General features: G+C 36.3%; 1 protein-coding gene across 1 annotated transcript in view; it reads right to left on the reverse strand.

The window, feature by feature from the left end:
* Positions 1 to 12,898, reverse strand: part of MAP3K15 (mitogen-activated protein kinase kinase kinase 15) — an 86,572-nt gene that overhangs the window by 24,260 nt on the left and 49,414 nt on the right. Inside the window, exons 8-15 of the mRNA XM_010571262.1 lie at positions 10,590 to 10,760; positions 9,377 to 9,489; positions 8,182 to 8,341; positions 7,407 to 7,557; positions 6,891 to 6,998; positions 5,516 to 5,565; positions 2,396 to 2,491; positions 693 to 780 (exon numbers count right to left, since the gene is read on the reverse strand). Of these exons, the coding sequence (XP_010569564.1) occupies positions 693 to 780; positions 2,396 to 2,491; positions 5,516 to 5,565; positions 6,891 to 6,998; positions 7,407 to 7,557; positions 8,182 to 8,341; positions 9,377 to 9,489; positions 10,590 to 10,760 (937 nt within the window). The remainder of the gene's footprint in view (positions 1 to 692; positions 781 to 2,395; positions 2,492 to 5,515; positions 5,566 to 6,890; positions 6,999 to 7,406; positions 7,558 to 8,181; positions 8,342 to 9,376; positions 9,490 to 10,589; positions 10,761 to 12,898) is intronic.

Here is a 12,898-nt window from a genome sequence, read left to right on the forward strand (position 1 = left end):
AGAAATAAACAGAAGTACAGGATATGTACTTAGTGCTACAAATCTGGACATTTGATATGAGGCAGTGTGTCTTAGGAAGACATGGGTTCACCTACCCTAGCCTGAGTCCACACAAAATGTGAATAACCCTTTCCAAGTTTGTTTTTTTCCCCCTCTGTAGTGACTATAAAGAAAGCCTACAGCTACTAGGTTCCTAACATGGATGTTTCAGTGATAAGTCAAAAGCACAATGGATTAATCTGATCCTAAATATCTGCAAATCTCTGTGACAGAAAAAGCCTGTCAATTGAAATTACCTGGAGTAGAACAGTAACAGCTAGAAAAACTGAAGTACCTTTGCTAAATGGCTTTTTCCTAGAATTTATTAAATATCTTATCTTTTTCATCCACTTAAGACAGCTGATACGAGATGATTCTCATCTATAGAATGTTTACAACATAAATACAAGATCATTAACACCTTTCATTAAGGATTTATGCAGTTCACAGCAGTAACAGGCTCATCTCATTAAAAATGTGTTTTTTCAAAGGAATGCAAATCCTCTGTACAAATAGTTTTGCAAGAGTTGAAATTTCATATACAATTATGGAGTTTAAATGCTATTTATAATCTTTCTAGTACACCGATATGAAAGTGCAGGGAAGATGGAGAATAAGTTTCAGAGTTCTTGGATCTTTTATCCTTGACATACCTCCAGTGTGTCTCCATCTATTTCTCCTTCTAGTTCCAAAGTACTGCCAACTGCATCAGACAAAATTTCTTTCACCAACCCACAGAATCTAAAAAAGCAATAAATAGCAGTGGATCAAAGAAAAATATCCTTGTAGAAGGAGATTAAACAGATTCTTCACAAGTTGGGCTTTGCTTTCAAGCTAACAGACTAGCATGTTCATAGGTTTCTTTCATTACTTGCTTTCTCCATATTTATCCTATTTTTAATGAGGAAGAACATCAAACACATATGGAAAAGCCTAATTATTTATAAAATTATTTTATTTGCTGTAGCAGAACCCAATACTTGCTTGTTATTGTAATTGCATAGTAAAATCTTGGTAGATCAAACTCAAATATTTTTGCTGTACACTTTGATGGAAAGTACTTAGTATGGCCTTGTCTTTACAAATATAATTAGAGAAAAAGTTGAGATATTAAAAAATTAAGTATTGGTTTTCAATTATTCAGTTCAGTAGTGCTAAATTTGTGACATCATATTAGGTGGTTGTCATTCTGTGTAGTGATGAGAATTTTATTACCTTCAGTTTAATTTAAATGTTCCTATGGACTTTGTTTGCAAGTGTGATTACTCAGTATTTCTGAAAACCAGATTTTGTGGTTTCTAGTCAGGCATCCAGAAAGCCAAGAATATAAAAGTAGTAACATGTTTTGAAGAACAGTTTTGACTAATTTCATCTAGTTCTCTGGGACAGAGATCCTTAAGTACAGGACCACCTTTTCCTGTAGTCTCCTGCCTGAGCCACTCACTTTTTTCCAAATTCAATAACAAATGGTTAAAAAATCATTAAAAATTATTATAAAATATTCACATCTCTTTCACTGACTAATAGAGACACATCTCTGGAATAGACTGCTCTGTGCACTGAATAAGGCATAAAAAATGTGACCGTGTTTCACAACACAAATTGCGATGCCAAATTAAGGCTGAGCAGGTAACAATAATTTTGGTGTTTCCTATGTTTTACACATTGCACTCTGCAGATCTAATAATTGTCTTTAACCTGAGTTTATTCCATATAATACATAAATAATAATTATTGCAAGAAAAAGAAATACACCATCCAACCCCAAACATTAATTGTATTAATAAATCTCTCCTACTTCATTCAGAAGGTTTACATGCCAAGTATCAGTCCCTGGGAAGAATTTGGTCTGTAAAGATTTAGGCCTGAAATTCAGTTAGCATGTTTGCTGTTTAGAGACAACATGTCATCAGGAAATATCTGAATACAGGCGCAGACAGTAACAGGTATCTGTGACACAATATAAGCTAGAAATCCCTATTATATCTAGTTGCTCTTACTTAAATCAAACTGAACAGGTACATAAGGGAATCTAAACCAATATAGTACCTCACATGGCACAGCCAAGATACAAAAAAGGAAGATAATAGTTATAAATCAGAATAAGTTACATAAGCCTTTTCTCAAAACTAATAAGTTGTAGGTAAACTGATTAGAATGAGCCAACAAGTGTAATGGGATGTTGCTCTCATCACCTTAAATATCACCAAGTTTAGCTCATTGCTTCTTCATCAAGAAAGAAGAAGTGAAGAAATAATTTATTTCTCAAACAAAAATGTCAGCTTTCAATCTTTACTAAATCAATTGTATTTGGGACATAGATCTCACATGCAATACCCACAAAAACTGAACTCACCTACTGCATTGGTTTTCTGTAGAAAAGTAAATTTGAAAGTCGTCAGAATTGTCATGGACATAAAGAAAGCAACATCGTTCATCAAACTTGGAAATGCTGTGAAATTCACATTAAGGAAAGATTATTTTGGAAGTAACTATTAGAAGATATAGAGCAAGAAGGAGTTAATTTCTTTGAATTACGAACACTTAGCAAACATCTTTTCCACAGTTAATTACCTCAGAGAGGCAGTGTGCAATTATATTTATTTTCCTTACAACTAGAAGCTTTGAGTTTATTTATATATTCTATAATCCTATCTCCTATCTCAGTTTGATAAATGATTAAGCTATTGCTTACTTTGGTAAAATACTCATTTATCTGAAGCGGTTTGAGGTTTGTTTGTTGTTCACCTCCCCCTCCATTTTTACATAGTTCCATCAGATTTCTGGGTAATTGATGACACCTCAGTGGAAAGTGAATTGTTTTGACACTAATCTAGCTATCAGGAAAGCCTTTCTTTTAAGCCTGACAAGTACTTCTGTTTTTATAATTCCATTACTCTTACAGTAAAACTGAACTGGGAAATACCTACAGTGTAGCAGATCCTTCACAGTATATACTTTTTATGGCCTTAACACTGATAAACAAGTTTTGGGATAACCAATGCTTACTCCAAACTGCAGCAATAATTCTGACAAAGTGATTATTTATTGCATATTGTGTCGTGCCAGTGTCATATATATCCTATCTAAATGCACTGAAGTGAAAAGTGAAGAAGCCATAAAAAATAATATCAATATGAAAGTAAACCTAGGAATTAAAGTCTTGTCATTCCAAACACTTGTACTTTAGTATTATTCTACATAAATGCCAAGTTGTTATGCTTGTTAAGGTACTGTCATTATTTTTGTGCACTAAATTAAGAAAATTGATTAGATTCTTGCCTGACCTGTTTAGTCAAACTCTCAGATTTTGCTTAACCTCTGTTGAGCCAGTTAATTAAATACATGACAGTAGACTATAGTAAAGTTGCAGAATGTTATAAGATCAACTTGCTGTAGCATCATTAAGGGCTACATGGGCAAAAGTTCCAAAAAGTTAGAATTTTGTCAGAAGATTTTTTCAGAAATATGTGAAAATACACTATGCCAATCTGTAGCTTGGTTCTGATATAGTGATTTCTAGTGCAGCAAGGCAGATTAACCTGACATGAGAACTCAGACAAAGCAAGATGATTCTTCCAAGGGCAAATACAGGATAGAGAAAACAGTATCTAAATAACAATATTGTATTATAAACAGTGTAATACCTATGGTATATAAGATGAACTGGTTAGCATAAATACAATTTAAGGGTTTTGACAGAGTATAAGTTAGCTGAGACCACTATTTATTTTTTTTTTTTTACTGAAGCTAATGCAATTTCAAAAGTTTAGGAATTGTAATTTGTCAGATACAAAGCAAACATCTAATTCCACTAAGTTTCAAAACATTGCCTCTTTGAGCTTTGTAATCCCCAGCAGTGATTAAGAATCAAAGCAAATGAACTGCTTGCTTCTACTTAATTAAAACTTATCTTTCTCAAAGATTAATTTCTATGCAATGTGTTGACTGAAGGTAATTAATATGTTTCAGAAACATTATGCTGAGTTATGCTCAATCAGCTGCACAGACTTCAGTAATGACAACTTCACATCCACTCACATTCCATTAGAGTAGTAAAATAAAACACCACATTGAATTCATTTAAACAAAACCCTGCTTCTTTTAGAAGAAAATACTGAAGTTATGGTAGAATCTATGTCCAAATCCACAACCATAGGCTTTCATAGCAATCATCACTCACTTTATTCAGAGAAATGTTTTTTTCATTGAGCTTATTTGGTTAAGCAAATTATACAAGTTCAGAGAAGACAAACTTGGGACCTAAAACTTAGGTGCTTATAGTCAAAATCACAGCCCAGAAACCCTCTGTTTGAGAACTACAGAACTCAATAGGTATCTGAATTTATGCTTGTAGTGGAATCAAAGCTTTTCAAGCCCTTAAGTTTATGCACTCACACAAGTGGCCCCAGCCAACAGCCATTTACATCCCTAGAAAGGTCTGACCCACCAACGCAGTGACTCACCAACTCGGGGAGAAGGCAAAAGCCCACCTCACGTTCCCTGTGCTTACAGCTCCTCTGGGTCTCAGCTGCAGTCTGCATAATGCAGACAGAGAGCAAGAATGCCACAGACACGCTGCCAGGCTGTACAGATAGGTTGCATTTTGTTTTCTATCCTGGTGCTCTGTCTCTCACCTCTCTGGCAGCAAAGTAGCCCAACTTAAGATATAAAAGCTAGCTTCTAAACATAGTAATGTATTTTGCAGTTGTTACTACCCAATGTGATTCTTTTCTATCCTTTCAGTTCTCAGAACAATCCTGTTCCTTCTGTACAATATTCTGATCTTCTTTTGTACTAGTATTTGGACCCATTTACTTGGTGACTAGAGTTGCTATTAATCTAGACATCACAAAATGGAGCTACTTTAACTATTTAAAGGCTAGCCCTTGAGAAACTCCACTAGCAGTCTCCTTCCAGCTCAAGAATTCTTTCCTTAGCACAAACTATGTCCATGCCTCATTTAATATTTCTCTAATAATCCAAGTTTTAGCTAGTAGGTTTTAGATAGAGCCATATCAGAAGCATTTCTGAATTCCAAACAGAAAATAAATACCATGGTTTCCTTTTCTTAAAGGAAAACAGACAAACTGTTCTTTTAGTTATGGAAGGAAGCAAGAAGAGGTAAGGGCTCTTCTTTCCTTCTGTTCTCTGTGTTTTTAAATGCAGAGATGGCAATAAGTTCACTGAGAAATATATAAAAAGCAGGTACACAATTGAAAACAGGGAAGTCTACTAGAGAATACACACACCCACACACCTCCCTTACATGAGTGTTCCTATGAGAAATGTACAGCTCTGCCCATGCATGGAAAGGCAAACTCTTCTGTGTTGACATTTCAAGGCAGGTTTGACAGAACAAGCTTTTATAATTGGCAATGCAAAGCAGAGATTTAAGTCAGAATCCAGATTTCCCACTGAAGGGAAAAATAAAACATAAACAAAAAAACACTTAACTGTTTTCTGACATACCAACCTTATTCCCCTAATGGAAGTGGCTGTAAAATTCCATTCGTGAATCTGTTTCTGTAAAGAACAAAGAGCTATAATCAACCACAGTTTAACCTTGACTTACTATTGAAAACAAAGTCACAGCATGGTAAACAAAATAAAGTTTTTCCAACATGTCTCTCTTCCTTTCTTTCTTTCTTTCTTGCCCCCCAAATTTCAAATAAGATTGATGTATAGGTAAAGAAAGGCCATACATTGCTGTTTTACTCGCTTCAGGAAAAATGAATATAAATGGCACAGCATGGAAGTAAAGGCTACATTTCCTCATGTAAAATTAAATTTGAAGAATAAATCTTGAAGTATAATTTACCAAACATTATGTTTTGACTCAATACATCAACATTTCATATTAAACATGGAGCACACTATGCCCTACTCTTATCTAGGCTTAAAGGAAAAGGAAACATCATACATCTCCCTAAGAGGTATTGAGCCAACAGCTTTGGCCCAGGGAGGAAAAACACTGGAGGCAAAACAAAGGAAGGACAGCCTGTGCCTAGGACTGTAGCCCTCCATAGATCTCTAGCTAATAGCTGGATCTTATTTTGCACTGCCAGATATGCACCAAGAACATGATCCATGAAGCAAAGTTGTGTCAGACACATTCACTTGAAGTAGTGAAGTACTGGAAAAGAAGTTCACAACAGATCCAGGTAATTCTCTTCTCTTGCTCTAACGTACTTCTTTTCTATGCTTTGCCTCTCTACATTTTTAGTCTATCCTCCACCTACATTGTTCCGATATTAAAAAGGGGTGGTGAAATACATTCCAGATTTCAAGTCTTTCAACGCAAAACTGAAATTATTTCTCACTTATAAGAGATTACACTATCCATAACTGTGCCTACTCCCTAATCTCCTGTGCCTTATCCAATAATCCAAGATGCCTTTTGACACTTATTTGTCACGGGCTGCCATTTTTTCTAGTTTCTAATCTTATAACTGTAAAACTTTAAAATTTCTAAAACATTAAACACAATACTGGGCTCTATCGTTACTTTTTATCTAGCTTTGAGCTGCATCTTAATAAAAATCACGCAATTCTAATGAGAAATATTATTAGGAGAGCAAAGAACCCAAGCGCTTCTAAGAAACTTGTTCAAGGTAAGAGAAATCTTAACTAGAGGTCAAAACCACTATAGTTCTAATTGTAGTCCCTCCTTTTATTTCTCTGTAAAAAGTCAACTGTCATATCTGCACAAAAGAGATATTGAGGCTTGTGCTTCACAGAAGTGTAGCAAACCTTAAATAATTGTAAAGCGTTCCAAAATCTACATGTAAAAAAGTGACTTTAAGCACAATGAATCAGAATACATGAAACACATCTGCTGGTAGTTTTACCATTTCAGTGGGAGAGACATGCCACAAAGAGAGAGATCTTTCATCTGCTTCATTGTTGATTGAAACATATGCAGGCTGGTAGACTTTAGTTGGTTCTATCACCAAAACCTGAAGAGATAGAACATTTTTGCTTAATGAACCAGCAGCTAATACACAACAGTATCTTCAGATGCTCTGATATAGACAATGGGTAATCTCAAAGGAGGGCCTAAAAAATTTCCAGGGGGAGAGAGAAGGGCAAGACAAGGCAGGAAGAGGCTGTGTTCCTATGCACAACAAAACAGTATCACCACAATTTGTTGTAGGAGACTTAAAAGTATTTCTCAGAATGCTTTTAGGGTGGTGGGTTAAATGTTTTTAGTAGAGTAAAGATTAGCAGAATACAGGGGTTTGGCTCATGCAATGAAATAACAGGCAGTTAAGTATGTAAGTATTGCATTTGGAGTCTTCCAATTCTTGTTATATCCTATCCAGAAACATAAGACATACAAAACTTGTTTGGACATAATGTCTTACTGGAAATCTCAGTCCATTAGTTGTTTCTTTCGTTGCCTCAAAAATTATATCTAGCCAGAAAGTCAATTTTTCTTGTCTAGGAGAATGTTCTATGGTGAGTTTCTTGAAACGCTGAATTAACATCAGATTCTGAACTAATGATTTCAAGTACCTAGAATGTATTGAATTAGTGAGTTAACAGAGAGAAAACAAGATTTGACCAGATTCTAAAACCACTTAACTAACTTACACATCCAAAAAATTAACTGCAAAATGAAATGTACTTTAACAGCTACCATAATGGAAATTATTGTGTTGATTTTTACAGATTTCTGGAAAGAATAGCAAGTTTAGTCAAAACCTTAAGTCATAAGCTCACATGGATGTTTATGAACAATATCTTTTTGCAAAAGGCTATAGTTACGTGAGTAGTTACATGGTGATTAGACAGGATATTATGAGCTAGAAGATGGTGGGGGAGGGAAGCAGCAGCTAGCTAAACTCTGAAAAGAATGGTTTCCCAATCTTTTCACGATTGTTTCACAAGGAATCATCACTAATTTCCAAATGATTTCTTATAAAAGATGTACTTCAATGGGATATAAACCCAACAATGATGGGTAACTTAATTTCTTACCTTCCCCCTTCCTTCCCAAAATAAAAGAGTATAAAGTCAGAGTTACAAACAATCTGAGATGGAAAAATCCAGCTAAGTTATCCAAGCGACTACAAGATGTTTTTAATTTGTGTCTCTCCCCATAGTTGGGAACTTGAGCTACAGCCTTCTACCACATACCACACTGGAGGTTTCAGCTTAAAAAGTTTCTCTGCTGCTTGTACTGCTTTACCAACATCATTAGCCAGCATGCTCACGCTGAAGAACTGTCCCACATCCCAGTAGTTGTTCATTTTTTCTAGGCTTCCTTTTCTTCCCAATAAACTGTTTAACCGTACACCTGTAAAATTTCAATTAAAAAACATATTTTTCTATCAGTAAAACACTAATAAGTGGGGTTTTTTATCAGTATGTATCTGTAAAAGACTAATAAGACTTGATTAAGCATTAGTGATAAAGTGGAGCAAGTTTTCCTCAGAAATAAAACATTGCCCAACACAGAGGCTGGGTCTGCAAATAACATCCCCGATACAGTTCAGACAGTCAGAACTCCTAGCACACAGGGTGATGAAAAACCTCTTGTGCTACCTGTCTGGGCTATCTGCCTCCTGATTCTCAGTGTAAGCTGTGCATCTCTGTGTCCTCGAGATCTGCATCTACTGCAAGAGATCCATGGCTAGAAGCTTACACAAGTCCACCCCAGAGCAAGATCAGGGGAATGATTTAAAGCCACCTTTGCATTCTTCCCCTTTAAGGTTCAAGTATGCGTTTCAGACAGAATCCGATTCCAAATACAATTTTCAGCTCTTGTCTTTCTAGGAAGAACTGTGTACCTGTTTCTATCATATGATTTCCTTATAGACGTATAGTGGTGCATTTTAGTTAGCACCTGCATGGAAGATGTGAATCTAGGTAGGCAACAAGTTACTGTGCTGGTAGATCCTTCCAGGTGATACTTCCTGTGGATCTCTCAGTTCAGGGACAACAGAAACTCTGTAGATCCTTCCCTGGCGTCCCTGAGGGGAGCTGGGCCACACAATGTCACACCCTGTCTTTGTCACCTGTTGGCTATGCAATGGGATAATCTCCGTGATTAAGTAAAGGCAGTTTGCGGATGGTGCTGAAGTTGGTCCTTCCTCGTCCCTCTCCCATCTCTGGGACCCTTTAGATGGGCCAAGTTACTAGAAAGCTGCTCCAAGGCAACAAGGAGAAAAAGGGTCCTTCAAGATCCCTGTGGTTTAGACTGCCATCCAGGGCCCGCTACTAAAAAGCCTGAACCACCTTTCTGTCTATGCAACCCATCACTAAGCATTTTGTTTTCTTCACAGGGGGAGAGGCAGAAAACTTGTCTGTGGCACTGTGTGTGGATATTTACCTATTTTTCTCAGTTCCATTGAGCTTTCAAACTGCTGTCCTGCAACAAGTAGCAAAACTGCAAGGTTAATTCCAGAATACAGAGTTGACTGGAGTTCAAATCCTTTGCGATACCTGCAAAGAAGAGTCAAGAGCTCACATCTCACTGTATAGGCAAACTGAAATACTGCAAAGTTTTGCTAAGTATTTTAAGCTATTAATTTACTGTAAGGACTATATGGCTAGTTGGGACCAATGGCACCCCTTGCAAAAAGCACTTGAAAAAAAGTAACTTTTTGTCTTATGGTGAGAAAGAAAAACTGCTTAGTTTTATGTCCTGCCACCTTGTGTAGTTTTGGTTACTGGTTACTGCACACTGGTTACTACAAAACTCTTAAATCCAACAGAACCTAATTTTATTATGTTATTCATATGGGAAAAGCAACAAAAATACTAGTCTTCAGCGCAAGTTTTAAAAAAAGGCTCCAAGACCTTTCTTTCAGAGCTTCACATTCATTAAAGGCAACTGAGACACAGCTGATAAAGGCTGAATGCACACCACTAGCTGGTGCAGGATGAAGAGATCCAGCTGAAACTTGTAAGTTTACTACTACCCATCAGTGTTGCACTAACCATGCTGAGGTGATTTAGGGGGAAAAGAGAGAGAGAGGGGAGTATTTCACAGGTACAGTACAAACCAATATTGCTAACATTATTGTACTCAGCAGTATTGATATGATTATACAAACGTACCTATGTGAACAGTATGTCAGTGACAGCCTGTGTGCACATGCATGCCTTACTGTCTTAAGAAAATTCATAATGCGGTTTATCAATATTTTTCCGTATATAGAGTAGATCATTGCATTTCCTGGGGATCCAGTGTGGAAACCATCCTTGCACAGAGGACCAACATAAGTCCCATGATCTCACTTGCACATCATTTTGGCCTTGAAGCAGATTAATTGTGTATTTTCTCTACAAACACATGGGTGAACCATTGTCCCCTCCCCAACAAACTAAGTGTAACATTCTATATTCGTGATAGTCTATACAGAGAAGCAAGGAAACACATATCCAAAGATCTGGTGCTCAGTAAACCTATTACTCACACAGGACCCTGAAAAAGAGGTAAGTAGAACAATTGATCTAATTCTTACAGCCCTGCTTTTCATAACCAGAAGTAAAAGTCTGAAAACATTTTTAAATAGCTGGTTTTGGTTTTCTTCTTTTACCATTCAATGGCATGATCGCGACTATTGGTATCTTTACAGTCAGAATCAAGAAACATATCCTTGTAGATCCTCCCACATAAGCAAAACATATCTGGAGCAGGGTGATCACACGTCTGCAGGACTTGAAGCATAACTTGTAGTGCCTTCTCTCTGTCACCTGCATTATTTCTTCTGAAATCACATACAGAGAATAAAATAAATGAGTTCAGATCTGAAACAGTAACTGCAAGGTGGTGGAGTAACATTATCCCCCATCTATTCCACAATCCATCCATCATTACTACATATGGACTTGACTTTATTTAGACTGATGTATGATTGTTGGTTGATTGATAAAAACCAAATGTATTCTCCTATCATGGGACTCTACTTCTAGCTCACAGAAGAACTGATTTAAGCCCAGAACTCCTCTATGAAAAAATCTGCCATCTGACTTGATTTCTCCCTGTGTAAGCAGACAGACTCTGCACATCCTGCAATGAGAAACAAGTGCTTGTTTAGTGTTCATTCCCGACAATACTTAACAAAACTGGCTATTTTCAGCATTTGAGCTGACAGCTCATTCAGCTATGCCCAAGATTTGTAATCTTGAATCCAGAGGATCCAGAGCCAATACCAAGCAATACTGACTAAGTACAGGAGAAGCCAGGTCAATCCTATTTAGGCAAAAGAATGATAGAGCTCAATATGGGGCCTTTGAACTACAACAAGAATAAAAGGGCAAAACTGAACTGTATTTCTTTCTTAATTAAAATTCTTCAGATTAGAGAAAAATTTGGAGAACAAACAGCTGTCATACAGCTTCTTTTCACAAATATTTAACAATCATATTGGTAAGAAATCAGTGATTAAATAACATTTCCACTAATTATTATTATTAAACACATCAGAATTTTTGCCTCCCTTTACCTTGCTGGTTTTGTAAGTTTAGAATTCACTGTTTACTGCAAAAAGTTGCTTAGAAAAAAAAAAGTCTATTTGCAAGAGTAATGCAAACACAGCTTAAAAGCTTAATAGCCTCTTCAAGTCATTTTTTAATCACCAGAGAGATTTAAAATATTTACCCACCCCTTTTCAGAACTGTTTACAATTTTCTGATCCCCACCTAGGTATGCAGGAACAGGCTTACAAGTCCTACAATTACTTTGTCAGCAATACCAGTAGCAGATGACGGTTTCTGGTAAATTTATTATTTGCATGCTCTGAAAGGATTAATATTTACTGTAAAGCAGCTCAGCTCCTTAGGTAACCAGCTGATGCAAGAAAACCAATAACAAGACATCTGTAGCAAAATTCAGGCTTCTGTGCATGTTAGATGATGGAGAACATCTAATAAGATTAAACAGATTTGTAGCTAGTTGTGCAGGCTGTATCCTGCCTTTGATGTCACTGGCAGAATGTAAACTTTCACAGCAAGTACTTGAATATTTTTTAAAGCATTTTTGCTTCAGATTGACTGTTGTTCTGGTATTAATACTGGTCTCCTCTAATGAGCGTACAAGGAGAAAGTTAGTACCTTCTTTCAGTTTTACAAGAAATAAATAGAAGTTAAAAAGTGTGGGGGTAAATCCATTGCACAGGTCAGCATGCTCTAACCAAACCCATTCTGAACTAACCAGATTCTCTCAGGAATAGTACCCAAGTTTCACTGCTGTTAATAGGAACACAAAGAAAGTTGAGTAAACAGAGCTTAGAACAAAATTTGGCCCTAAAATGCTAAGTCCAGCAGGTCCCCGGTCATGTGTAACGTGGTCACAGAAGTTGGCCCGTGTTCAAGCTCTTGCTGAAAACACAAGAAATACACAACTAGTTCCTAACTTACAGCACTTTTGCATGGAAGATGAAAATTAAAAAATCACTGCTTTCCAGACAAGACAAACTTTGACTCAACTCTGCTTTGTATGAAAACAGGGTAAATATTAATGATCATACAGAGAGTTGTTATGTACTGACTGATTAACTTTAAAGAAAAAATACAATGCATAAAGCAAGACCCTGCTTAAAATAAGACACTGTGCAGATTAATACTTCTGGACATCAAAGGATGAACCAATACAATACCAGGAGCATTTCAAAGGACCAAGCCCTAAATAAACAGTGTACTACTACAGGACTCAAAATAAAATTAAAGGCTTCTATCTGTTATAAGGAAAAAATAATCAGTAAAAATGTATTAAAATAAACAAAATTTAGCAAATGACAAGTATACACTAATCTAAAGGGATATTATTAAACAAAAATCAGTTTAGATACCTTTACATTAAACTCTGTTTTTCACAGCAGGAGAATTTGATGTCCATTGGGCAATA

Source organism: Haliaeetus leucocephalus, unplaced genomic scaffold (genome assembly GCF_000737465.1).
Source record: "Haliaeetus leucocephalus isolate CR32 unplaced genomic scaffold, Haliaeetus_leucocephalus-4.0 Scaffold317, whole genome shotgun sequence".
Classification (NCBI taxonomy): Eukaryota; Metazoa; Chordata; class Aves; order Accipitriformes; family Accipitridae; genus Haliaeetus; species Haliaeetus leucocephalus.